Raw genomic sequence first — 27,426 nt, forward strand, 5'->3', positions numbered from 1 at the left:
AGGTGGCAAGCTCTTAAAAATCTTTCTCTCTGATATTATACTTGTATTCTGAGCATCACACTCCATGCACCGACAATGGAGACGACACAGTGAACTGAAAGCTTCTGTCACAATAAATCTGTAAATCATAATAAATCGGTGCTGTTTTTGTGCTACGAGATTTTGTGTTGTCGAAGGCTTTCACTGGTTCAATGTGCCATAGGGAGACAATTTCATTCTAGATTTTATTTTATGCGCTTCCTCCACCACAGATATCCCAGTGTTCCTGACTCTCTCCACTGGTGCAGAATTTGCATGATCCTGCCCACTGCCTCTCCCATAACTCTTTCCAACAACTTTATGCATTTTGTACAATTGAAAAATTGCAACACCGGGTACCCAAGCTAGTAGTAGTAGTAGTAGTAATAATAATAATAATAATAATAATAATAATAATAATAATAATAATAATTTTCAAGAGGCTTTACTCAGCCATGATATTTGATCAGATGTGATTGATGACTGCCAACTATCCCCACCTTTTCAATGTGTCCTGTCTCATTATCACTACAATCTAGAATTCATCCTTTTTTCCCATCTAAGTTGAGAAGAGCCGGTGAGTTAAACAGACTTAAAGATGGAGCGAAGAAGGAGCAACATCAGCTTAAGAAATGCTCCTTATGCAAAGGGAACCAACTTGCACGGCAATGCCACTGGTTTCCTTTGGCCAGGCTGCCCAACGAAGAAGCAAAAGTCAGACAGCTTTAGAAAAAAAGCTCTCATTTTATTACAGAATGTACACACGACACTCCCGCAACGACAAGGTTTTGGAAATGACACCGTAGGCAGCTTCCATGCTCCAAAGGAGCTCAGCAAGCCCAGATCCAGAAGCCCCAGGCCCAATTTGGAAGGCCTGGGACCCAGATTTGTAGAAAAATATCTTTTTTTGTAAATTTGCTGTCAGGACTAGAATGCATTTCGGCACCACAGACTCAAAATATTCGCCATCCCAACCATCACTTGTGTTTTCTCAGCTCTCAAACTCTTTGTGCATCAAACTGGCAGTTTCTGCAAATATTACCATTCCTTGGAAATAGGGGCAAAAGCACACATGCACTCACACACACACACGTGTCCTAAGTCACTGAGGTATCACTGTGATTTCTCACAAAAGGGACCGGAATTACACAGATCCAATAAGTTCTATCAACTGAGCTATTTGATGGTGTTTACATGAAGGAGGGAGAGAAACGAAATCTCTGCCTTGACACTAGTATTTTGCACTCCAAAGTCACACTTGTTCACAGAAGGGAATGGCAACAAAGAGCGTGCAAGGAGTGTCGTGTCTGAAAAGGAAGCCATGTCCGCTTTGGTCCTTCCATCCCTGCAAAATACCCAGAAATCCCAAAGGCCAAGGAAAATAAATAAATAGGACACTGGGCATGAGTAAGAAGCAGCAACAGTGAGACTTGTGATTCTCTGCTCACTTTTTTCTATCTGAACAGGACGAAGATCTCTGAAATTTTAGTCATTATTTAGATGTTTTGTTGGAAATCCTAAAGAAGTCTCATTTTGTTGAATGTACGATCACGTAGGAATGTTACAATTAATCTGTTGACATATTTATGCCAATAATATTGTTGCATTTTGCTATTATAAACAGCAATGATTTTTTTAAGGAATGTCTCCTCTTCAGACCAGAAATCTCTTGCTGTGTTATGTTAATCTGTCCTCTCTGCAAGAATGCTGGTTTTAAAACTGTTTTAGAGCCAGCGACATGTTACACCATTTGTCATGATACAACTATGTAAAAAATAAAACTAGTATGCTCACGCACCACACTAAACTAAAATTTCAGAAATCTTCATCCTGTTCAGATAGGAAAAGTGAGCAGAAATTCACAAGTCTTGCTGTTGCTGCTTCTTACTCCTGCCCAATGTCCTGTTTATTTATTTACTTGCTTCATGTCCAGTTTTTCCCCCATATGGGACCCCTGCCAAGCCAGGGATGAGAAACGTGTGGGCCTCCAAATATTTTAGGACTCCGCCTTTGATCAGTACTAGCCAATGTGGCAAGTGATCTACGACATCGGCATGGGTGCAAGTTCTCTCCCATAATGCAAAGGTGTGTTAGGAAGGAGGGATGCGAATACTGTCCCACACCTGGCTCCCAATTGTAGGGCCAGTGACTCCAGGATCTACCCTGATCCTCCCACATCACATGCCACCGTGGCTCAAGACAGCGTTGGTCCGACCCCGTTGCAACGCCTGCCCCCCATGCGCCTCTTCCCTTGAGTTTTGGAGGCAGGAAACCCCCCAAGCTCCCAAGACCACCACTCACCCGACCCGACCTGATCGCCCCAAGGAGGCCAGAGCCACCCGTGGCTTCTCAATGGGGATCCTACTCTGAGCGAGCCCGTCTCGCGGCTGGTTGTCCCGACGTGCGGTCAGAAGGTGCTCTCCAAGAGGCAGTGGCAGCCGCAGCCCGTGGGGCAGACCTCCTGGGTGCGGAACCACTCCATCATGTGGCTGGTGTGCCCGCCGTGCCCGCAGGCCAGGCAGACGTTGGAGGAGCCCCGCACGGCCACGTGGCAGATGGCGCACTGGAAGGCAAAGCCCTTGCACACGGCGCACTGGATGCCCCGCACCTCGCTGCGGCAGTAGCTGCAATAGACACCGAACTCTGCCGGGAGAGAAAAGACAGAGAGGGAGAGAGTGTTATATACAACAACAACAATTCTTTATTGATTAGTCACTTTTGACCATATCAAAATATGTAAAACATACAATACGTACACACTTATGCATACCCTGTTTCCCCGAAAATAAGACATCCCCGAAAAATAAGACCTAGTAGAAGTTTTGCTGAATTACTAAATATAAGGCCTCCCCCGAAAGTAAGACCTAGAAAAGTTTTTGTTTGGAAGCATGCCCAGCGCCTGGCAAACAGAACCCCGGAGCATGCAGGATCGGTAAATGTACATACCAGTTGTACATGGAAATAATGGTAGTAACAAGAAATTCTTGATAGGATTTAGTTTGTCTGGTTATGCTGGTTTGTGATGACAACTACTGTACAGTATATAATAAACGTTCATTTTTTGGTTCAACAATAAATGTGAATTCTTCTTCATGGAAAAATAAGACATCCCCTGAAAATAAGACCTAGCGCATCTTTGGGAGCAAAAATTAATATAAGACACTGTCTTGTTTTCGGGGAAACACGGTACATACAATAAAAGGGAGAGAGTGGAAGGAAAGAGTGCTATAAATCAGAAGCAGGACTAGTCAGCTTTTGCTGGTAACAAACGACGCTGATGCTTAAGCCTTCGCTCCCCTTGTGCCTGCTTCAGGTCTGCGTCTGGGAAACTGCTCCTAAGGATTTATTGATTATTGCCTGTTGTTGCTTGGTCTGATATAAGACTGCTGCCTTATTTGGGACTTTATCAGAGACTTGAGTAATGTGTCTGCATTAAGAAGTCTTTGCTTCCTTTTGCATTATACAACTGTGTATGCTGTTCTTTTATGTTTCTCTGAAGTAAAGCATTTTTCATTTGCTTACAACATGGTATTAAGGCTGTTCTTGAGGGACAGTTCAGGACACCCCCCACCACCACTGTGGATGCCATAAAAATGCCTTTCTCCAAGAGGAGGGTCCGGGGTTGAACTGTCACTCACCGATGCCCTTGTGGGGCTCCGGGGGGCAAGAGACGAACTTGAGCACCTCGGCGCGCTTCTCCCTCAGGCCCCAGCGATACAGGATTTCCCCGTAACACTTCTTGAAGTCGTCAAATTGCTGGGCATTGGCGGGATCCAGAAGCCTGGAGAAGGAAGGCAGAGCTCTCTATCTCAGGAGAAATGGATGCCAAAGAGCATTGTACCCATGGCAAACTTCGGCCTTCCCTCCAGGGGTTTTGGATTTCAACTCCCACAATTCCTAACAGCCTCAGGCCCCTTCCTTTCCCCCCTCAGCCGCTTATAAAACCACACGACAACAATTAAAGTTCCTGAAAGCAGAGAGCAACCTCCCCGAGCGGACAAGAGCACGAGGCTCGGAGGCTGCTCCCTGGAAGCCCCAAAGCCCTGCACTCTGGTGTGAGCGCTTGACCGACCTTTTGTTCCGGTCGTGCTGATCCTTCTCTCGATCTCGGTGGTCAGCGTAGGCCAAGTTCCCAAAGCGGAAGTCTTCGGGTGATGATTCACACCAGGCTGGGGTGTGTTCCGCCTCTTTGTTCACTGCTGGAGTCAAAGAAGTGCCTTATGAAGCAGGTGACAACCAAGGTAGACAAACATCACCAAGCCCAGCAGCTTGTTCAAACGTTCCATCTATATATATATATATATTTGGTGGCATAGAATAAGGTAGATAAATGTCGTGTCAGACTCTGGGGGTTGGTGCTCATCTCCATTTCCAAGCCCAAGAGCCGGCGTTGTCCATAGACACCTCCAAGGTCATGTGGCCACTGGCATGACTGCATGGAGCACTATTACTTTCCTGCTGGAGCGGTACCTATTGATCTACTCACATTTTCATGTTTTTGAACTGCTAGGTTGGCAGAAGCTGGGACTAACAGCAGGTGCTCACTCTGCTCCCTGGACTCGAACCTGTGACTCAGTGCTTTAACACGCTGAGCCACTGGGGGTGCATCACACACGCCTAATAATAATAAATCACACAGCTGTAACTGATGCCAAGCATGTGTGAAAGTTAATGTGTTCAGACCCTGTCTCATTTTGCCTGATAACACAATTAGGCACGTGCACGTCCTCTAGTTTGGGTGCTATTTCTAGTTTATTGTTCTATTTCATGGAACACTTGAGGATTATTTCATGACTGGACTATGTCATCAAACCCTGTCCCTTGTCTGACTTTCTTCATGTTGCCATAATGAAATGTCTCATTTGCTATGTCATATTCTGTTAAATTGAGCTACGGAACTTGCGGACTGAAAGTGAGTGCCCACTGTTAGCCCCAGTTTCTGCCAACCTAGCAGTTCAAAAACATACAAATGTGAGTAGATCAATAGGAAGGTAGCAACATTCCATGCAGTCATGCCAGGGGTAAACCTTGACCTTTACCATAATAATAATAATAATAATAATAATAATAATAATAATAATAATAATAATAATAATGACAACAGCAAGAGAACGGATGGCAATCCACTCCTCATGACACCCATGTAGTGATATCAACAGAGGCTCCCTATTGTGTTTGTATAACGCTACAACACAAACAAATAAAAGAGGGAAATGAAATCTCTAGGACCAGTGGGAAGATGCAAGAGCACCTCCATCTAAGTATTCTGATGGGACAAGGAGTCACCTCTGTTTACCTATATTCCAGCTGCTGGTGCTGAGCCCGGGGTCCGACATGCTGGAGCAAGAGCCCGAGGAGGTGAAGCTGGGCTGCCGGGAGAGAAAGGAAATGGAATCACAGGCGGAAGGGACGTAGATGGGGAAGGGAAGGGAGGGAGCAACGAAACCAGCCCGTACGTATCGGCTGTGGCTGGAGATGCGCTGGGGCAGGAGTCCTGCGGGGCTGAGGGAGCCCTGGGGCCGGGCCTGGGCCTCGAAGATGCTGCACAGCATGGCCAGGGTCTGCACGTCGTGGAGCTGGCAGTAATGGGCCACCCTGCGGAGGAGACAACAATGGCCATGAGGAGCGGCTGAAAGATCTGAGCTTATCGAAGAAAGGAGCTGCTGTATTTACTTGAACCAAGGCAGTTAAAATGAATTCATTCTATAACAGAGAGGCTTACAAAGACTCCAGGAGCTGGCGACCGAATGGATGCTGGGCCCAGGGGGTCTCCAAGTCTGGGTCGGAGTTCGGGTCGAGGCAGAGGTCGGTGGCTACTGTGGCCAGTGACCACACCTGGAAAATAATAACAACAACAATAATAGTAATATTGTTTTGTGTCAGGAGTGACTTGAGAAACTGCAGATTGCTTCTGATATGACATAATTGGAAGCCCGGATGTTCTGATGTTTTTATTATCCTTGTGGGAGGCTTCTCTCATGTCCCCGCACGGAGCTGGAGCTGGCAGAGGGAGCTCCCTAAGTTAGATTCAAACCGGCATCCTTCAGGTCAGCAACCCAATTTTCAATCAGCAGTCCTGCCGGCACAAAGGTTTAACCCACTGCGCCATTGGGGCCCTCACATAATAATAATAATAATACAGTAGAGTCTCACTTATCCAAGATAAACGGGCCAGCAGAACATTAGATAAGCAAAAATGTTGGATAATAAGGAGGGATTAAGAAAAAAGCCTGTTAAACATAAAATTAAGATTTTACAAATTAAGCACCAAAGCATCATGTTTTACTAGAAATTGACAGAAAAAGCAGTTCAATACACAGTAATGTTATGTAGTCATTACTGTATTTACGAATTTAGCACCAAAACATTGCAACATTTCGACTACAAAAATTGACTACTAAAATAGACTGCGCTGGATAATACAGAACATTGGATAAGTGAAGCTTGGATAAGTGAGACTCTACTGTAATTGTAATATAATAATAATAATAATAATAATAATAATAATAATAATAATAATAATGAAATCCAGCATATCTATCTTGTTTGCTGTGTCATACAATATAATAATAATAATAATAATAATAATAATAATAATAATAATAATAATAATAATAATAATAATAATAATTTATTTGTGACCTGCCTCTCCTGATGGCTCAGAGCAGTGTACAACAAATTAAAGACAAATGAACATAAAAATACAAAAAAGAAGATGAAGTGATAAAGTACCAGAACCTCACAGATGGAAAGAAATGCAAGGGGTCCGGAGACGTGCCCCATTGACTTCCCACTGCAGACTGACCCCCAGGCAGGTATTACCTGCAAGAGATCTCTCCGCCCGACGGTCAAGGCCGAGGACGCGTTCTTCTGACAGGTCTCCTGGATGTCGGCCACGTTGAGTCTGGGAGGGAAAAGGAAAGAGATTGAGATTTATAATTATTGTGATACAATAAAAAAGAGGAACACATGTGATCCAAAAAAACAAAAAACATTAAAAAAAACACAAAAACACAGACACCCCAAACCAGTTCCCCTTTACCCCCCTCCCCTCAATATTACCTTCCAGCTCCCCTGGAATAATAATAATTCTAATCATAGAATCATAGAATAGTAGAGTTGGAAGAGACCACATGGGCCATCTAGTCCAACCCCCTTCTAAGAAGCAGGAAATCGCATTCAAAGCACCCCCGACAGATGGCCATCCAGCCTCTGCTTAAAAGCCTCCAAAGAAGGAGCCTCCACCACGGCCTGGGGGAGAGAGTTCCACTGTCGAACAGCCCTTCTCACCGTGAGGAAGTTCTTCCTGATGTTCAGGTGGAATCTCCTTTCCTGTAGTTTGAAGCCCTTGTTCCCTTGTGTCCTAGTCTGCAGGGCAGCAGAAAACAAGCTCCCTCCCTCCTCCCTATGACTTCCCTTCACATATTTGTACATGGCTATCATGTCTCCTCTCAGCCTTCTCTTCTGCAGGCTAAACATGCCCAGCTCTTTAAGCCTGGACAAGCTAGTGGGAGTAATAAAAACCTGGACAAGCTAGTGGGAGTAATAAAAACAGAATGAGTATCCTTATACAAGTGACACTGCAAAGAGACCTGCGTTGGGCTCCTCCGTACTCACATGTACAGCTCCCCGAGGGATTTGTGGACCGGGAGCAGGCACGAGATGTCCTGGATGATCACCTTCCCGGCAGCCTTGATGGGCCGGTTGCTGGCGTCGGTCCCTTCCCGCTTGCTCTTCCACCTCCGCGATTTCTGCCAGGGATGGAGGGGACAGGGGGTTAGCCATGGGAGATGGGGCTCAGCGCCTTCTTTGAGGCCGGCAAAGCTTTGGAAAGAGAGCCGCTTGTCAGTGTTTTTGTTGTTATAGTGTGAAATGTTAAAATCAATTATTGCTGTGTGTCTATGTGTTCCAGCAAGCTTTCCAGCAGCACAGAAGTTAATTACATGCCAGCCCTGATTGATTGCCTGCAAGGCCAATAGGTCAAGACTTCCAGAACATTTGTCATGAACTGTGGAATGTTGGGAGGTGCCTGCTAGCACTGAAAACAGACTCAGTGAACTGAGAGGACGTACCATGCCTTGCCCTTGCCGGGAAACATGTGTCCTGATACAATGGTGTTTGGAGTTGTATATAGCTTGTAAATAAAGTATAGTACCGCTGGGATCAGCAGATAATTTACGACTGAGGTGTCCACTTTGCCGATGCTTAAGTGGTCTGACTGATGAGAAGAAGGTGGGAAACCTGACTCGTCAATAAGTCAGGGTGACGATTTGACCCCTGACACCGCTTGCATTCATCAAAGCTCTGCCATCCAAAAAGACAAGAGCAGCCAAGACACAAATGAGACTCCGTAGCAGGGAGTCGAGAGGGAGACACGGACAGAGGACGGGAGGCAACTAAAGCAGGGATGGAGGGAACATCAGTCTAACTAACTCGATGTGGCCTTCTCTGACTGGCACACAGGCTGTCTGGCCATGTTCCAGAAGCATTCTCTCCTGATGTTTCCCCCACACCTATGGCAGGCATCCTCAGATGTTGTGAGGTCTGTTGGAAACTATTTTATTTATTTATTTTAACCTTATTTCTACCCCGCCTTTCCCCACCCCGAAGGGGACTCAAGGCGGCTTACAAATGACAACCGTTGGATGCCTTAAAAGTACAAACAATAAAAATTAAAAATCAAATCAGAATTTAAAATTAACACACATTAAACATTTTAAAACATCACATTCAAATTTAAAACCCCATCATCTTACATCATAATCCAAGGCCATTCCATCACCAATTATATATTATTCTGAATCTATTACTGTCTATTATTATAGGCAAGTGGGGTTTATATACCTGTGGAAGGATGTCCACGGAGAAAGAATGGTTGTCTGTTGGAGGCAAGTGTGAATGTTGCCATTGATTAGTATTGAATAGCTTTGCAGCTTCAAAGCCTGGCTGCTTCCTGCCTGGAGGAATCCTTTGTTGGGAGGTGTTAGCTGGCCCTGATTGTTTCCTGTCTGGAATTCTCCTGTTTGCTGAATGTTGTTCTTTATTTACTGTCCTGATTTTAGAGTTTTTTTTAAAATAATGGTGGCCAGATTTTGTTCATTTCCATGATTTCTTCCTGGCTTCAAAGCCATTGAAATCTAGGAGGTGTTATCTAGCCCTGATTGTTTCCTGTCTGGAATTTTCCTGTATTCTGAATATTGTTCTTTATTTACTGTCTTTATTTTAAAGTGTTTTTTTTTTCATAATGATAGCCAGATTTTGTTCATGATTTCCTCCTAGCTTCAAAGCCATCGAAATCCACAAGAAGCAGGTGGAGAATTTCAACAGAAAGGAGGAAACCATGAAAATGAACCAAATCTGGCGCCCAGTATTGGAAAAAAAACAACTTTAAAATCAGGACAGTAAATAAAGAACAACGCTCAGAAAACAGGAGAATTCCAGACAGGAAACAATCAGGGCCAGATAACACTTTGGCAAACAGGCTCCGAATCCCTGCGAGGCCATGGAATCCCATTGAATTACATTGGGCAAGTCACGCTGTCTCAGCTTCAGAGGGAGGCAAGAGCAAACCCCTTTTGAAACCCCTGTGACAGGTCAGCATCATAGAACCATAGACTTGGAAGGGACCGCATGGTGTTGTCATGTGGAAGGGACACTTCTGCACAGAGAGAAAAATACAAGCAGACAAGAGTTGGATGCACACCCAGATGCTCAAAGAGAGACAGCCACAAAGCCACAGAGCTCACAAACAAAGCCAGTGCTTTTCTAACCGTCGGGGGCAACACAGAAGATGCAGTCGTGAAGACACAGCCGCCTCCGCCTGTGCTATCACATTCACATTCACAAAAGAAACACAGAGCCAGCCCAAGAATAAGCCAACGACTGCTTTGTGGCAACCACGGATGCCTTTGCATAAGGAGACAGGTTTTAAAGAGGACGTCTCAATGCACCCCCAAGGTCCCTTTTCTGGCACACTGACCTCCTTTAGCTGTAGATACGAGATTGAGGGGAAATAATGGAAAAGGAAGAGGGTCTGCCTACTATGAGGGCAGGAGACTTGGGGTCTCATGAAAGAGCAACACGCCCTTTCTTTTGTGGTTAATTGGAATGAACATGAGCAAACAATGTGATGCTGCAGCTAAAAAAGCCAATGGGGTTTTGCATCCAAAGGAGCGTAGTGTCTAAATCAGTGTTTCTCAACCTGGGGGTCGGGACCCCTGGAGGGTTCGTGAGGGGTTTCAGAGGGGCCACCACAGACCATCAGAAAAAACGTACTTCTGATGGTCTTACGAACCCAAATTCCTACAGAATTTTTTTTTTCTGTTGGTCATGGGGCTTTTGTGTGGGAAGTCTGACACAATTCTATAGTTGGTGGGGTTCAAGAGGCTCTCTGATTGTAGGTGAACTATAAATCCCAGCAACTACAGCTCCCAAATGTCAAGGTCTATTTTCTCCAAACTCCACCAGTGTTCACATTTGGCAATGTTGAGGTTGATTCAGACCCATCATTGTTTGGCATCCACAGTGCCCTCTGGATGGAGGTGAACTACAACTCCTAAACTCAAGGTCAATCAAGGTGGCCAACTGCAACAGTCACGCTTGCCTCCAACAGACAAAAAAGACATTATTCCACAGGTATATAAACCTTCCTTGCTTAGTCTTTCCAATACACCTCACAACCTCTGAGGATGCCTGCCACAGATGTGGGCGAAACGTCAGGAGAGAATGCTTCCAGAACATGGCCATACAGCCCAAAACACTCACAGCAGCCTAGTGATTCCCGACTCTGAGGTCTATATTCCAGGTGACACAAAGCCAGGTTATTCTTGGGCCCGCAGGCAACACACACAGCCAGTCACGGGCAGCAGGAGCACCGCGCACAGTACCGGGAAGTCATTAATGGCTTGTATGGACCAGCGCCGTCCAGCGGAGCAAGGAGACCTCTGCACATGGGCATTGGCACGCCCGGGAGGAAGGAGGAGAAGAGAAGGAGGGAGGAAGACGGACAGCCGTCGAGAGGATGAGAGGGAGAAAAGAACACAGCGGCTGAGAAACTCCAAGGGGCTCCGCGTTGCAAAGACGGCAAGCTGGAGGTATCACGCCAAAAAGGAAATATGTCCCTTTTCCTACAGCCATGAGGACGTTCCTGGTCACATTCACTGAAATCCCTTTCTTAAAAATGGCTTGCGTATCAGCCCAATTAAAGGACAGCACAATTAAACAGGAAATAACACCTTTTTCAAGTCAGGAACAGATTTTTTCCAGATTTTTTAAACAGTGTTACTGGAATTATTAACATTAAAGGTAGATTAATCGTTGTAGGTTCGATTTATCTGCCCATTCAACAATAGCTCCATCAATGATGCTTTGCCAGTATTATAATGCACTTTCTTGACTATTTTAGCTGTGGATCTACCTCTCCCCATTTTGAAATTTTCTGCACTTTGGCCCAGATCCGTGTATTAGTCTCCTGTTTTTAACATTTTATTCTGTATGTTGATTTTTATGACTGTTTTATTGATGCTGATGTTTTATTGTTGGGATATTTGTTTTATTGTCTTGTTGTTGTTACACTGTTGTGCTGGGCAAGGCCCCATGTAAGCCGCCCCGAGTCCCTCCGGGGAGATGGGACGGGGTATAAGAATAAAGTTGTTGTTGTTGTTATTATTATTATTATTATTATTATTATTATTAAGGTAAAGGTTTTCCACTGATGTTAAGTCCAGTCGTGTCCGACTCTGGGGGTTGGTGCTCATCTCCATTTCTAAGGCGAAGAGCCAGCGTTGTCTGTAGACACCTCAAAAGGTCATATAGCCTGCATGATTGCATGGATCACCGTTACCTTCCCAAAGAAGCAGTATCTATTGATCTACTCACATTTCCATGTTTTCGAACTGCTAGGCTGGCAGAAGCTGGGGCTAACAGCAGGCACTCACTCTGCTACCCGTATTTAAACCTGCGACCTTTCGGTCAGCAAGTTCAGCAGCTCAGCGGTTTAACACACTACACCACTGGGGCCCAAGATTATTATTAATATTAATATATTTTAATAGTGTTTTGCTGTTTTACCATGTTGTACCTCGCCTCGAGATGCAATAATATCTTTATTACTATTATAAGGAAACATAGCAATTTTAGGAGACTTGGGCCAAACCGTGGGGAGACCTCTGTGTGCTCCATAATGAAGCTAACTAGATTCAATTCCATTTATGTATTTTTCGGGTTTTAAATTGTATTGTAGCGGTCTTACTGTAAGCCGCTTTAAGTCTTTTTTTGAGAGAGAGAAAAATCAGGTTATAAATAATATAATATAATAATAAATATAAATAATATAATATAATAATATAACTCCCACCCCCTTTCACTTCTGGTTTCAGGCACAAAAATCCTTCATTGGAGCTCACTGACTTAGGCTTACCCTTTCCTTGTAGTAGAAGGAGCTGATGGAGACCTGCTCCTTCTCACTGCGAGTGGGGCTCCCGCCGTACAAGCGCAAGTTTCCGGGGGTCTCTGTCCGGATCTTCATGGGAGTGATGAGGCCGCTGTGATAAGCCGAGAGGGCCGACAGGGATCTAAAGGCAAGGGACACCCGGGAGAATCATTGCCATGAATTTAGAGCCAAGGACACAAAAACAAGGCTGGAAGTTGCCTTCTCTTGAGCCAGGACATTAGGGCCAGTCTGTGGCGCAGCTGGTAAATAGCCAGTAGCTATATATCACTGCTGACCAGAAGGTCTTGAGATCAAAATCTGCGGTCGGATTGAGCTCCCAACTGTTTAATAGCCCAGCTTACTGTCCACCTAGGTAGTTCGAAAACAGCTGTGCTGAGAGTAAAAATATTATTGATTGATTTATTTACGACATTTATATCCCACCCAAGGAGTGCTGCCGCTCTGTGCCACTGAACTCATTCTTCTCCAAAGCAACTTTGCAAGCTCTGCCCTCGCCTTTCCTCCCATTTCCCTGATTCTGCAACTCATGGCAGACTTACCGGGGAGTTGGTTCCGTTGGGGAGACCGCGCGGTGCATTGTCATCGGTCTGGTGAAATACACCAAATACCCTGCAAAGACAGACAGACACATTTTGGAGAATGCCACACGTGATGGTAGAAATCTGCACAGTGAAATGCGAACCCCCTCCTGTTGCCAAGTTTCTTTCCAAAGCAGCAAGGATTAGACAATTCTCCATTTTAGACACAGGCCGAAACATGCCTGGTACCTTTCGTAGTCTTTTACTGACATTCCTGTATTTTAATCAGTTTTAACTGTTGCTAATTTCATCCATCTGTGTATTACATCAGTCAGCTGTTGTTAATCTTATTAACCTTGCATATTCTGCACACTTATGGAGCAATAAGAGTCTTTGGACCCTAATCAAATGTTGCTGTTGTTGTTGTTGTTGACTCAAACCTACCTGCCCCACAAAACCGGGCTCCCGAAGTGCGGGGAAAGGGGATATTGGAGTCCTGGTAGGATCCGTAGGCATTGGAGACCCGGGGGAAGGTCGGTAACGGCGGCGTGACGGAGTTTGGGAGCCCATAGGGGTTGCCGGAGGAGCTGTCCTCTTGGTTCTGGAACAGAAAAAAAACACACACACAGGATTTCACACACGGCTGGCTACCTTTGGGACCTGTGGCTTTGGAACTACTAACTGCTAAGAACCAAAGGCACTGAAAGCTTGGTTTGGTTTCAAAACCCACTGCAAGCCAGTGAGAATAAATTTAAGGAACAGGCGATCATCATTCAACTGCACTGACTCGGGTCCAAATGTAATGCACCTCCATTAGATTTGAGTAAACACAATATTTATTTATTTATTTGTTTGTTTTATGTCCTATCTTTCTACCAGAATGTACTAGCCTTGTTGCAAAATGCAACCACTCCGCTTGGAGCTGCTTAGGAGGAGGATGAGAATCTAAAGGGAAGGAGTGAATAGTACCTAGCATGGGTATGGAAACTGGGAGGAGCTTCTAATAAATAATAATAATAATATCAATAATTTTATTATTATATCCCGCTGTATCTCCCAGAAGGGACTCGGGGCAGCTCACATGGGGACCAAGCCCAGCAATATACAATAAGATACAATCACATAAATACATTTAAAACATATAAACATAAAATAATAAAACATATATAGTAGAGTCTCACTTATCTAACATAAACGGGCCGGCAGAAAGTTGGATAAGCGAAAATGTTGGATAATAAGGAGGGATTGAGGAAAAGCCTATTAAACGTCAAATTACGTTACGATTTTACAAATTAAGCAAGAAAAATATCATGTTTTACAACAAATTGACAGAAAAAGCAGTTCAGTACATGGTAATGTTATGTAGTAATTATTGTATTTATGAATTTAGCCCCAAAACATCGCAATGTATTGAAAACATTGACTACAAAAACATTGGCTACTAATAAATTGACTACAAATGAAGATAGAATTGCATAAAATGAACTTACAGTAGCAACATTTTTGGAAATTAAATCTATAAAAAGTTCAATCCTTGCTGTCTAGAGAAACAGCTGTGGATTGGGGCGGGAGGCAAAACTGCATTGGATAATCCATAACGTTGGATAAGCGGATGTTGGATAAGTGAGACTCTACTGTAATACATTAAAACATACTCAAGCAATAGCTATAGTTGGACTTCAACCCCTAGTTGCCATGTCAATATAGCCCAGGTTAGGAATGCCAGAGAAGGCAGGCCGCAATCTACAAGGCAATACAAAATCCAGATTATCTGCTCTGAAATGGATTAGACGAGTCTACATTGCCCTATAATCCAGTTCAAAGCAGATAATCTGGATTTCACATGGCAATGTAGGTGGGGCCCCCAGTGAATGGTCCCCTTGTCAGAGGACACTGGTTTTGGATATATTCAAAGGATCGATTACATGGGTTCAGCACCTTGGATAGCTCCTTAAAAGGAACCAAAGCCAAACATTGACTTGCCATCAGAATGAAATGGGAGACGCAGTTCAGCAACTTTGGGGGAGACACTAATTTCCCTCAAGCTTTTCAGAAAGGGAACCCACACAGCATTGCTGGCACTAGCTAATTATTATTATTATTATTATTATTATTATTATTATTATTATTATTATTATTATTATTTTATTTGTATCCCGCCACCATCTCCCCCGGAGGGGACTCGGGGCGGCTCACAGAAATATCAAATACAAAACAATAACAATATACAATACATCAATAAACAATAACATGCACCAATTGTAATATTTGCACATTAATTAAAAAGAATAAAAACATACTTATTAAAAACATAGAATTTAAAAACAGTGGGGTTGTAATAGTATATTAGTAAAGTGCACATCATAGGTTGTAAACTCAAAACATAGATAAAGTGTTACAGATTCATTGAGGTCAATTTGGGATGAGAGAGCCCTGAGGTAATGTCAAGTAACCAGGAGAAGTGTGACCAATGCAGGAAAGGTCGAGGAATATAGTTACTAGCTGGCCACGATAATCACGTGGGACCAGTTTAGAGGGAGCAACCCATTTCCTACCACGACGGACTCCAGGCAGGAGACCAACTGGCGCAGACACGGCTCCAGGCAGCACTGGTTCCGCTTCACTTTCTGCATGGAGGTGTCCTTCAAGATCTGCAAGAAGGGACAGACGTACATCGTTTTTCAATAGTCTTGGGACAACTTTACGTTCAGTCGTCTCACAAACGTGCACAGGACCTCCAGGTTGCAAAACTGAGGAGTTCTCCAAAAACACAAGATTCCTCAGGAACTGAGCTTGGAAAATTATGCCCAGAAAATAGAAGGAAAAACGCGGGAATAAAGAATGGGCCGAAAGTACAAAATATTAGGATAGAAGCTTCACAAGCAACAGTTGCCGGGGGGTGGGGTGGAAAAAAGGGTAAAAGAAAATTTAAAAATTCCAACATATTTACTCATACCATTCTGGTCTGACCTGTATTCTTAGCCTTTCCATTTGTATAATTGTCTACTAGTTGTATCTATCTGTTTTTCCCCCTCCCTCTCACACTTCTCCACCCAAGAAATATTACTTAATTTTAATGTTATTTTAAATGGATTTGGTTCCTTGTATTTTACTTCCACTTTTATTATGGCTATCAGCCCTTTCCATTTCAAGTCCCAGTTCCTTCGATGGCGCAGCGGGTTAAACCGCTGAGCTGCTGAACTTGCTGACCTAAAGGTGGGAGGTTCGAATCCGGGGAGGTGGTGAGCTCCTGCTGTTAGCCCCAGCTTCTGCCAACCTAGCAGTTTGAAAACATGCAAATGTGAGTAGATCAATAGGTACCGCTCCAGCGGGAATGCTTCTGGAACATGGCCAGACAGCCCGAAACACTCACAGCAACCCAGTGATTCTGGCATTGAAAGCCTTCAATAACATATTAAATTACCAATTGCAGCATTTGATATGTAACCTGATAATATTATGGAAGCATTGATGAGAGGCAGGCCCCACCTTGAGCAGCTTGGCCTTCATGGTGGAAGGGATGGTGGTCTGGCTGACAAACTGGAAGGAGGGGGCGGCATTGTTGGGGTACTGGGCAGGGAACATCACCAGCATCTTGACCCGGTGGTTGCTGCAGTGCACAGAGACAGTGCAGCTGCGATTCACTGCGTCCATCTGCCACGGCAAGGCACGCCCAGCAACGTCATTTATACGAGAGAGAGAGAGATACAAACAAGCGAGGCATGATGTATGTTCATAGGTACATAGGCATAGACAGGAACATGAAACAGGAATCTTGACATGAACTTAGAAACATCAACAGGAGACCGATCCCCATTAGCTACGTTGTCTCCTCTGAAATGCCTGAAGTCAAACTACTTAATTTAAACCCATCCAGGCACCCATAACATCATGCCTAACATATCTGGACCTCAAGGTCTTATCTCGAATCCGCTGGGAATATCTAGTTTGCCTGCTTTTCAGGCCCTGCATTCTCAAGTCTACACTCCCTTGAAACCTCCTCATCTTGCCTTGTCAAGAGACCATGAAGAATAAATAAAAATGTTAATAATAATAATAATAATTGACAGCTCGTTTCTTCCCATTGACAGGGAAAGGATGGATGCAGGTAGCTTGGCTTGGGCAACCAAAGCAGTCTGGTCAGTATCGTAGAAGGAGATGAGCCAACCCACAGAAAACACTCAGCCATTCCAACATCTCAAACTCCAGCAGGCCACCCAAACGTCATCCCTTGCTTTCCTCTCACCTCCATGTTGACGTTTCGGATCTGGACGTTGATGAGGGAGAACTCCTGCTGCAGGGTCTGGGGCAGCCCCAGCTGGTCCAGCTTCTTACCGACCAGGAGGCTCTTCTGGGAGTCTTCTTTCAAGGCTGCCACGGAAAGAAAGGAAGGCTCAAAAGAGGTGCAACACCGGCCTCCTCACTTCACTCCCCAAAAGGACACAGGTAGCATGCAGAAGAATGAGGAAGTACTCCATCAAGGACTCGGTGTCACAAGTGGACAGTGTCCACCTGTGGCTGGAATTGAGCATACCCTCATGAAGCCGGAAGCTGGAAAATGTTAAATTGCCTCTGTGTCTGTCTATATGTCGTATATCTAATGGCATGGAATATTTGCTATGTATATGTGTATTGTGATCCACCCTGAGTCCCCTTCGGGGTAAAAAGAAGGGCGGAATATACAAACTGTAAATAAATAAATAGAGTCTATTCTGCTATAACAATGCTTCTGAGGCAGGTTTCCCTAATTTACAGCCCTCCAAATACATCAAGTTTCCAATGAAAGCTCTCCAAGCGCATATGGAGCACCAAAATAACCTTGCCAACAAAGTGGAGACCGTGTGACTGGGTCAGAACTCGTGTCCCAGGCTATATTTTTCAGAGGACATCAATGGAGAGACTTTTCAGAGTATTCCTAAGAAAACTCATCCAATTTATAGAATCATAGAATCACGGGCCATCCAGTCCAACCCCATTCTGCCAAGTAGCAGGAAATCTCATGCAAAGCACCCCCGACAGATGGCCATCCAGCCTCTGCTTAAAAGCCTCCAAAGAAGGAGCCTCCACCAGTCAGTTTGTAAGTTAGTAAGACAAACCAAAGAGCGAATTCCGCCTCTCCCAGGTGCTGCAGGATCGTGGAGATTCCTGATCTCAGGGGGCTTCCATAGTTGAAGGAAGAGCATGGGCCTCACCTTCCTCCTCGCCCTGGTTGGGGTTCTGCTGGGGCTCGGTGTCCTGGGTGGGCAGGGCCTTGTCCGCCTCCGGCAGCAGAGAGATCCCGTCCATGAGCTCCTCCACGCCGTCCAGGAGGTCGTTGGAGCACAGCTGGAATGAGAGAGAGGCAGGCCATGCAACCACGCAGCAAAGGGAAGGCCAAAGAAGGCCAGTGGGAGGACTGGGAAAGCAGGCCATGGCCCTCCCGGACTTGGTTTCTATTGGGATTCTAACAATCTCATATGTCTGTTTCATTGGCCTCTTCCTCTAGCACAGTGGTTCTCAACCTTCCTAATGCTGCAACCTCTTAATCCAGTTCCTCATGTTGAGTAATGCGCGCAGCGTAGCAGCAGATGTATGATGTCAGTTGAGCGCAGAACGAAAGGACGTCAGAGACGAAGTAAAAAGTATGTACAAAGTTTACTGAACAAAACAAACAGACTGGCAGACAATAGACACAGGACTCTCACTCTAGGCAAAAACAGCACAGATCTTCTCAGCAGGCAGAAAACAGATCTCATCTGATGCAATCAGCTATATACAAACACACTTGTAGTCTGGACACTCCTATCTGGCTCCAGCCACATATCCAAGGTCAATACAGCTTCTTACCAAATTAACTCTTTACACACTATAGCATTTCCTGGATGATGCAATACATGCTAGACACAAATTTCATTTAAACACTACTAATGCACAAATCCCACATTAACAGACCCCACAACATGACCCGTTCGACCTTTCCAACACTCCTAAAAGCATGTCCATCTAGGTTTCAGGAGCCAGCCAGCAAGGGGAAAGGGCCGCTCCCAGCCGTACCCACCCGCTGCAGCTGGCCATCCACGCGCCACAGCCGAAGCGTCTGATCCCGAGACCAGGTGACCAACTGGTAATCCTTCGACCCTGAAAGGAGAGAGGGAAATGCATAATTTTAAAAAAAAAATTTTAGAATTTCTTCCTCTGATGTTAGATATTTTTTATCCTCCTTTATTCTATTAACGTAAGTTGCTTCTCTCTTTTTTCCAGGCCTGTTGGCATTTTCAAAGTGTGTTTGTTTCAAATATTTTAATTGATTCGCTCTTATTTCTAATTCTATATGTTCTCTATTCTTCTGTCTTATTTCAAGTTCCTTTCTTAATTCATTATCTTTTGGATTACCCTTTAATTTCTTTTCAGTCTCTTCTATTCTAGTTATTGCTTCCTTTATTTGTTCTTGCTTTAGTCTTTTTCTTCTTGCTCCTTGCTGGATGAAGTGGCCTCTCATGGTTGCTTTACTCGCATCCCAAATTATTTGAAGTGGAGTTTCCTGATTATCATCGATTTCAAAATATTATTTAAGGATTTTTCTATTTCTTTCTATGTCTTCTTTCTTTTTTTATCAAATTCCCATCTAGTCTCCATCTCCAACTTTTCTTAGCCCGGGCTGTGGCGCAGGCTGGTGAGCAGCCAGCTGCAACAAATCACTCTGACCAAGAGGTCATGAGTTCGAGGCCAGCTCGGAGCCTGCGTTTGTCTCTGTCTTTGTTCTATGTTAAGGCACTGAATGTTTGCCTTATATGTGTAATATGATCCGCCCTGAGTCCCCTTGGGGTGAGAAGGGCGGAATATAAATACTGTAAATAAATAAATAAATAAATAAATAATTTTTAGTTCTAGGGGGCAGTGGTCTGTGTCGAGTCTTGGTAATATATTTACTTCTTTTAACTTTGTTAACCAATGAATTTGAAATCCAAAACATATCTAGCCTCGACCAGCTTTTATGTCTGGCTGAGTAGAAGGTGTAATCTTTTTCTTCTTAGAGTCATAGAGTCATAGAATAGTAGAGTTGGAAGAGACCTCATGGGCCATCCAGTCCAACCCCCTGCCAAGAAGCAGGAAATCGCATTCAAAGCACCCCCGACAGATGGCCATCCAGCCTCTGCTTAAAAGCCTCCAAGGAAGGAGCCTCCACCACGGCCCGGGGCAGAGAGTTCCACTGCCGAACAGCCCTTCTCACAGTGAGGAAGTTCTTCCTGATGTTCAGGTGGAATCTCCTTTCTTTCCTGTAGTTTGAAGCCCTTGTTCCCTTGTGTCCTAGTCTGCAGGGCAGCAGAAAGGAAGCTCCCTCCCTCCTCCCTGTGACTTCCCTTCACGTATTTGTACATGGCTATCATGTCTCCTCTCAGCCTTCTCTTCTGCAGGCTAAACATGCCCAGCTCTTTAAGCCGCTCCTCATAGGGCTTGTTCTCCAGACCCTTAATCATTTTAGTCGCCCTCCTCTGGACGCTTTCCAGCTTGTCAACATCTCCCTTCATCTGCGGTGCCCAAAATTGGACACAGTGTGATTCCAGGTGTGGTCTGACCAAGGCAGAATAGAATAAGGGGGAGCAGGACTTCCCTGGATCTAGACGCTATTCCCCTATTGATGCAGGCCAGAATCCCGTTGGCTTTTTTAGCAGCCGCATCACATTGTTGGCTCATGTTTAACTTGTTGTCCACGAGGACTCCAAGGTCTTTTTCGCACACACTGCTGTCAAGCCAGGCGTCCGAAAAAGACCTTGGAGTCCTTGTGGACAACAAGTTAAACATGAGCCTACAATGTGATGCGGCAGCTAAAAAAGCCAATGGGATTTTGGCCTGCATCAATAGAGGAATAGCGTCTAGATCCAGGGAAGTCCTGCTCCCCCTCTATTCTTCATGTAGTACATGAAGAATATTCTTCATGTAGTACACGCTAAATATTCTGTAAGTTAAATTCTTCTTTTAAATAAATGCATCATATGAGGATGTGCAAACCAACCCATCTCAATAAAGAGAAATAGAAGGTTTTTTAAAAATAGTATTTTGGTTCTAGGAACCACAAATTGGAGCCTTGCAGACCATGCTGGATTCAACCGAGCTGCCAGATCAGGGGTACACAATTAGAAGGCAGTACACAAGGACCTCCATGCAGTCATGCCGGCCACATGACCTTGGAGGTGTCTATGGACAACGCCAGCTCTTCGGCTTAGAAATGGAGATGAGCACCAACCTCCAGTCAGATATGACTGGACTTAACGTCAGGGCCCACACAAGGGCTTTAAGCCACATGGCCCTTCCTCTATTTTGCAGCTGAAGAGAAGTCAGTCTCAAGACGGTTCTCTCGACCATACGATACCTTCCTTCTGCTTCCTCCACTGGAACTCTAGCACCACGTCGTCGTGTCCCACGAAAGTGTGGACCGGAGTGTTCAGGTCAAAAACGTTCCAGAGCAAAAGGCTGTTTTCCCTCCGCAGCTGGGGCACCATGACCGTCACCAAGCCATTGCTGAAAGGCTGCGGAAAGGGAAGAGGAAGGATTGTTTTGGGGGGTAATTCTTAAATGCCGGCCACTTTTCCTGGCTCCTGTTGCCTTCTGATCCCTTCCCGGCTTCCCAACCCAGTTTCCCCTTCTTACCGTGTATCTGGCTTTCCAAACCGGAACCTGGCATGCCAGGATGTTGAGGTATTTCCGCGGCTGCCGGTAGTCCCAGAACTTCAACAAAAGAGACAACAAGGCAGCTCAGGAAGAGGCCGCGCAAGCACAGCAAACACACAGACACCCTGGGAGATCACAACACAACATAAGGAGGGCACCACTGCATGAGCAGGACTGCAAGGGCTTAGAAGGTGGGAAGGGACTATTACGCCTTTGATTATAATGTGCAGAGATCTCTCGTAAAGAACTGATTGTGTATCGATATTCGATAGAACATTTAGAGATACGATGTAACTGGAAAGGCTTAAATGCCTTGTCATTTTTTTCTCAAATACAAAAGACAACACTCAGAAAACAGGGGAATTCCAGACAGGAAAAAATCAGGGCCAGCTAACACCTCCCAAGAAAGGATTCCCCCCAGCAGGAAGCAGCCAGGCTTTGGAGCAGCAAGGCCATTCAGTGCTAATCAAGCTGGCCAACAGGAACATCCACACTTGCCTAAAACAAACATGCCCTAACATTACTCCACTGATATAAGAACCCCACTTGCTTAGTTTCCAGCAGACCTCACAACCTCTGAGGATGCGTGCCTAGATGTGGGCGAAACATCAGGAGAGAATGCTTCTGAAACATGGCTACATACAGCCTGGAAAACTCACAGCAACCTACTGTGTTTTACCTTTTGCTTTGGGTATTTTAGTATATGCATGGGGTAATACGTGATTTTATACATTTATTTAACTATGCTATACGCCACCTTGTGCTAAAAGGAGAGGAAGTTCAACAACAACAACAACAACAACAACAACAACAACAACAATAATATATTACTAATAAGGGTGCAAACACATTTTCTCAAATCCTCTTTTCCCCCTGATAGAAACCAGTATTTTTCTCTCTCTCATGCCTTCAAGATATTTGGAAAATTAGTGTCTGGATAAGGTGTCTGCCTCCACCGCCAACCTCAATACAGTAAAAAATAGCTTTATTGATTCTAGGCCACCATCTGCATAGCCGCAATGAACATCCAAGAGATCTGACTCCTCAAGAGGAATGAGAAAAGCTAGAACCCTCTGCTTGTTCGGACACAGAGGATTGGACTGGGCAGAATATCAAGAGAAAGCCCAGTGTCCCTCTCAGCCCACCTACCTACCCTGACGGAGTTGTCCTGGCTGGACGTGGCCAAAATGCTCTCGTTGTCCGGGTGCCAGTCCAGGCCGTGGATTTTGGAAAGATGTGCCGCCAAGTATTCCACGGCGGTGCCTGGTTTCTGTCGAGAGAGAGACAGAGAGAGGCTTTGCACTTTGCATGTTTCTTCAAGAGACAAAAGCCACCCATGCACCCGGCCGATGGGAGAGGCGATGAGGACTCACCCGCTTGTCCCAAATGCGCACGTCCCCATCGTGGCTGGTGGCCAAGCAGTTGGCGTTCTTCTTGTTCCATTTCACCTGGGAGGCCCCCGCTGTGGGAAGCAGAGCGTTCCGAGTCAACATGCCTTGGAAAATATCATTCATCCTGGAGGCAGACTTAAAACAGCCCCAAAGGCTTAATGCAGGCATGGGCAAACTTCAGCCCTCCTTCCAAGTGTTTTAATAATAATAATAATAATCTCAGCTGGCATTTGGAAACAATAGACATTGATAAAATTACGATCTGCCAACTGCAAAAGACCACCCTACTGGGATCTGCGCGCATCATCAGAAAATACATCACACAGTCCTAGACACTTGGAAAGTGTTCGACTTGTGATTTGGTGATACGAAATCCAGCATATCTGTCTTGTTTGCTGTGTCATACAAATAATAATAATAATAATAATAATAATAATAATAATAATAATAATACATCACACAGTCCTAGACACTTGGGAAGTGTTCGACTTGTGATTTGGTGATACGAAATCCAGCATATCTATCTTGTTTGCTGTGTCATACAAATAATCATAATAATAATAATAATAATACATCACACAGTCCTAGACACTTGGGAAGTGTTCGACTTGTGATTTTGTGATACGAAATCCAGCATATCTGTCTTGTTTGCTGTGTCATAATAAAATAATAATAATAGTAATAATAATAATAATAATAATAATAATAATAATAATAATAATAATAATAACAATAACAATAATACATCACACAGTTCTAGACACTTGGGAAGTGTTCGACTTGTGATTTTGTGATACGAAATCCAGCATATCTGTCTTGTTTGCTGTGTCATAATAAAATAATAATTTTATTTTTATACCCTGCCCCATCTCCCAAATGGACTCGGGGCGGCTTACATGGGGCCAAGCCCAGGATAAACAATGTAAAAACACAACAATAAAACAAATCAATCAACAATAGAATAAATCATAAAACTAATACGATCACATAAAATAAACATACTTTGGTAAAATCCTGGGTTGGATTCTAAAAGGAACTGGGCCAAAGAAAGTATCAGTAGTGTATAGGGGGAAGTTCTATGTATATTTTTGTTCTAATGCAAACAGGCATGTAGGGCCGTGCGTCCAGTGGGTCAACACGTTGCCACTCACTCAATCATTTAGTTTCTTTCTGTTGACACTAAGATGGGAATCTGACAATGGCAACTGATACTTACCCACCGCAGAAAGCGAGACGGAAGGCTTCCGGGTGTCTCTGAAATGTAACAAGACGGGCACAGTTCACTCACGATCAATGCTCCCTTCAATACAGTAGAGTCTCACTTATCCAACACTCATTTATCCAACGTTCTGGATTATCCAATGCATTTTTGTAGTCAATGTTTTCAATACATTGTGATATTTTGGTGCTAAATTCGTAAATACAGTAATTACTATATAGCATTGCTGCGTATTGAACTACTTTTTCTGCCAAATTTGTTGTATAACCTGATGTTTTGGTGCGTAATTTGTAAAATCATAACCTAATTTGATGTTTAATAGGCTTTTCCTTAATGCCTCCTTATTATCCAACATATTCGCTTATGCAACATTCTGCTGGCCCGTTTATGTTGGATAAGTAAGACTCTACTGTATATTTTCTCCCTGATTTGCCAAATGGGCATGACATCATTTTTCCTTTTCAATAAGATTGATTGCCATTTATTTCCAAAAGGATATTGCCCAGTGATTGGGTGCAGTTATTTCCAATACAACTGCCCATCTTCATGAATCCATCTACACCGTAGATTTCTACTGTAGCTCAGGCATGGGAAAACTTGGGCCCTCCAAATGTGAAGTCCAGACCACCTGGAGGGCCCGGGTTTGCCCATGCCTGCTGTAGAGCATCCCTTCATCCCAAACCTAGGCAAAAACCACTTCCAGAGTATCACATATTCTTCTACTGAACAAGAACACCCTGCTTATGTGATATACATCCTACATACACCCACAGTGCTGAAGAAAACAGGAGATATCTTATCTGATAGGGAGACATTATTCTTACTTGATATCCCAGATGTAGATGTAAGTGTCGACCGAACTGGTGACCAGCAGATCTGGTTCAAACACTGCCCAGTCCAAATCGCTAGAGGAGGGGCAAAGAAGAAACAAATTGTATATCAAATACAAGAGATGATGACTAGAAGATTCCAGAAAAACAATGCTCAACCTATCCATCAATCCTTCTGCCGAATGCGCTGCTACCAGACTAATTTTTCTTGCTGGACCCTTCGCTCTCTAAAGGGACAACTTGTGCTAACACTCGGGATTTAATAGATTTTACCGAGCAACACACATTTTGATGCTTCAAATGTTAGCCCTATTTCTAGGTATATGCCACATGCAATTCGTCATCTGCTCATCCACAGAAAACCATAATAACCTTATATAAGGAACTAGGGCTGATGTGTTCTAGGTAAAGGTTTTCCCTGACATTAAGTATAGCCATGTCCAACCTTGGTGCTCATCTCCATTTCTAAGTCAAAGAGCCGGCGTTGTCCATAGACACCTTCCCACAGAAGCAGTACCTACTGATCTACTCACATTTACTTGTTTTCGAACTGCTAGGTTGGTCTATCCAATGCAATTTTCTGAATCAGCACCCCAAAAAATAGGCCTAAAAAATCTTTTTTGTTGGACTGAGTTTTATTGCATGAGCTTCTGTGGACAATGGCTCAATAGAGATAAAAACTCAGCAAAGAATTCTAGGGTGATCTTTGTTCATCTCTCTGTCCAAGATATTTCTCAATAGAGTTGTTTGGCTTTCTGGTTAAAAAAAGGTCTCTCCAGGGATCCAGTACAATGCAGGGCAGCCTAATGAGCTTTTAATGAATGAGAACATGGACTTTACATGACTTGTACGAAGACTTATTGAGGATTCTGGATGAATGGATTCTAATCTTGGACAGGTTTAAAATTTTATATAATGTGATTTTATTTTGTAATGGTATCTGTTTTTATATGAATTGTTGTTTTGTACATTGTTTGATATGAATTGTTGTTTTGTTCATTGTTTTATATGAATTGTTGTTTTGTACATTGTTTTAAGGTATTGAATTTTTGCCTATTTATTGTAAGCCGCCTTGAGTCCCCTCGGGGAGAAAGGCGGGGTAAAAGTGATGTAAATAAATAAATAAATAAATAAAAACAGGGCAAAACTTGTCATCAGGCCCCCTAAGGAGGCATTTTTAGAGCATGTATTATAATACTTGAGAAATCAAGATATTCTATGGATTGGAAACAGCCCTCAGAGCTTCAATGGGAGGCCAATGCAGCTGCCCCAATCTCCAGCGGTTTGGCTGTTTGGAAAACGGAGCCAGTGAGATGCCTCGTTGCCTTACCTAATGACACGCGTGTGCCCCTGCAAGGAGGTGCCAACCTCTTCATTGCCATCTTTCCATTTGTAGACATCCACTCGCTGGTTGCTCTGAAAATATAAACAAGACATCAAGAGGTACCAAAACATGCAACAAAGTACTTTACAGCCACAAGTTTTCAGCCAAGAATGTGAGCTTCTCCAACCCTGCAAAACTGGGGTGGGAAGGCCTTGCTCTGAAACCCAACGAGGGGGAAAAATCCCCATAATCTTGGTTATTGCAGTGGCTCCTTGTTCCTTTCCTCCAGAAAAAAAAACAGCTGGATACCTGTGTGTTTCTCTTTTGGTTCTCCACTGACTAGGAAACAGGAAAGGCAGGCTGGATTGGGGATTATTATAGCTATGATTTATAGCTCTGTTTCCCAATGCTGACTCTTTCTATTCCTAGTACCCCCTTACCATACATTACTTGAACAGTGATGCTATTATAAAAATATAATGTACAGATTTGATAAATGTGGATTTAATATGTGTGGGTATAAATGAATTTAATGGAAGGAAGGAATGAATGAGAGCTAAATTTTGGAGACACCATTCAAAAATATTAAGGCCTGCAATGACTAACTACCTGCTTGCTGAACTGTAATTAAAAGATGCTAATGAGAACTGAAATAGTTGACCTGCCTGGTAAACTGTGATAAGAACTGTGACAGTGATAGGAAAAATGTTTACATTGGTCAACATTTGCTGACTTGAATGTAAACACCTCCTTTGTCTGTTTGTTAGCCCATGTCATAGGTTGTTTGTGAATCCAATGTAGTTGCATAGAATCTGTATGTCTGTATATGTAAATGTAGTTCTGTAAATGTTCTGTTGTACCCTCTCACACTGAAACGGCAATAAAAAGAATACAGTAGAGTCTCACTTATCCAATACTTGCTTATCCAACATTCTGGATTATCCAACGCAATTTTATAGTCAATGTTTTCAATACATCGTGATATTTTGGTGCTAAATTCATAAATACAGTAATTACTACATAGCA

At 43.8% G+C, this 27,426-nt stretch overlaps 1 protein-coding gene across 4 annotated transcripts in view; it reads right to left on the reverse strand.

Annotated features, from left to right (window-relative positions):
• Positions 1 to 742: 742 nt before the first annotated feature.
• Positions 743 to 27,426, reverse strand: part of wdr59 (WD repeat domain 59) — a 37,944-nt gene continuing 11,260 nt past the window's right edge. The window contains exons 4-27 of one of the 4 annotated variants that reach the window (XM_062961587.1): positions 26,407 to 26,492; positions 25,071 to 25,151; positions 24,244 to 24,281; positions 23,010 to 23,098; positions 22,790 to 22,906; positions 21,616 to 21,693; positions 21,338 to 21,494; positions 19,025 to 19,104; positions 18,180 to 18,312; positions 17,234 to 17,358; positions 16,477 to 16,641; positions 15,543 to 15,638; positions 13,432 to 13,588; positions 13,009 to 13,078; positions 12,437 to 12,590; positions 10,905 to 10,961; positions 7,636 to 7,769; positions 6,841 to 6,922; positions 5,741 to 5,853; positions 5,475 to 5,613; positions 5,315 to 5,387; positions 4,091 to 4,214; positions 3,657 to 3,799; positions 743 to 2,661 (exon numbers count right to left, since the gene is read on the reverse strand). In XM_062961587.1, the coding sequence (XP_062817657.1) occupies positions 2,426 to 2,661; positions 3,657 to 3,799; positions 4,091 to 4,214; positions 5,315 to 5,387; positions 5,475 to 5,613; positions 5,741 to 5,853; positions 6,841 to 6,922; positions 7,636 to 7,769; positions 10,905 to 10,961; positions 12,437 to 12,590; positions 13,009 to 13,078; positions 13,432 to 13,588; positions 15,543 to 15,638; positions 16,477 to 16,641; positions 17,234 to 17,358; positions 18,180 to 18,312; positions 19,025 to 19,104; positions 21,338 to 21,494; positions 21,616 to 21,693; positions 22,790 to 22,906; positions 23,010 to 23,098; positions 24,244 to 24,281; positions 25,071 to 25,151; positions 26,407 to 26,492 (2,727 nt within the window). In that variant the 3' untranslated portion in view covers positions 743 to 2,425. Of the gene's footprint in view, positions 2,662 to 3,656; positions 3,800 to 4,090; positions 4,218 to 5,314; positions 5,388 to 5,474; positions 5,614 to 5,740; positions 5,854 to 6,840; positions 6,923 to 7,635; positions 7,770 to 10,904; positions 10,962 to 12,436; positions 12,591 to 13,008; positions 13,079 to 13,431; positions 13,589 to 15,542; positions 15,639 to 16,476; positions 16,642 to 17,233; positions 17,359 to 18,179; positions 18,313 to 19,024; positions 19,105 to 21,337; positions 21,495 to 21,615; positions 21,694 to 22,789; positions 22,907 to 23,009; positions 23,099 to 24,243; positions 24,282 to 25,070; positions 25,152 to 26,406; positions 26,493 to 27,426 lie in introns of all 4 variants that reach the window. The other 3 variants (XM_062961586.1, XM_062961588.1, XM_008123186.3) reach the window with 3 other exon arrangements.

Source organism: Anolis carolinensis, unplaced genomic scaffold (assembly GCF_035594765.1).
Source record: "Anolis carolinensis isolate JA03-04 unplaced genomic scaffold, rAnoCar3.1.pri scaffold_9, whole genome shotgun sequence".
NCBI lineage: Eukaryota > Metazoa > Chordata > Lepidosauria > Squamata > Dactyloidae > Anolis > Anolis carolinensis.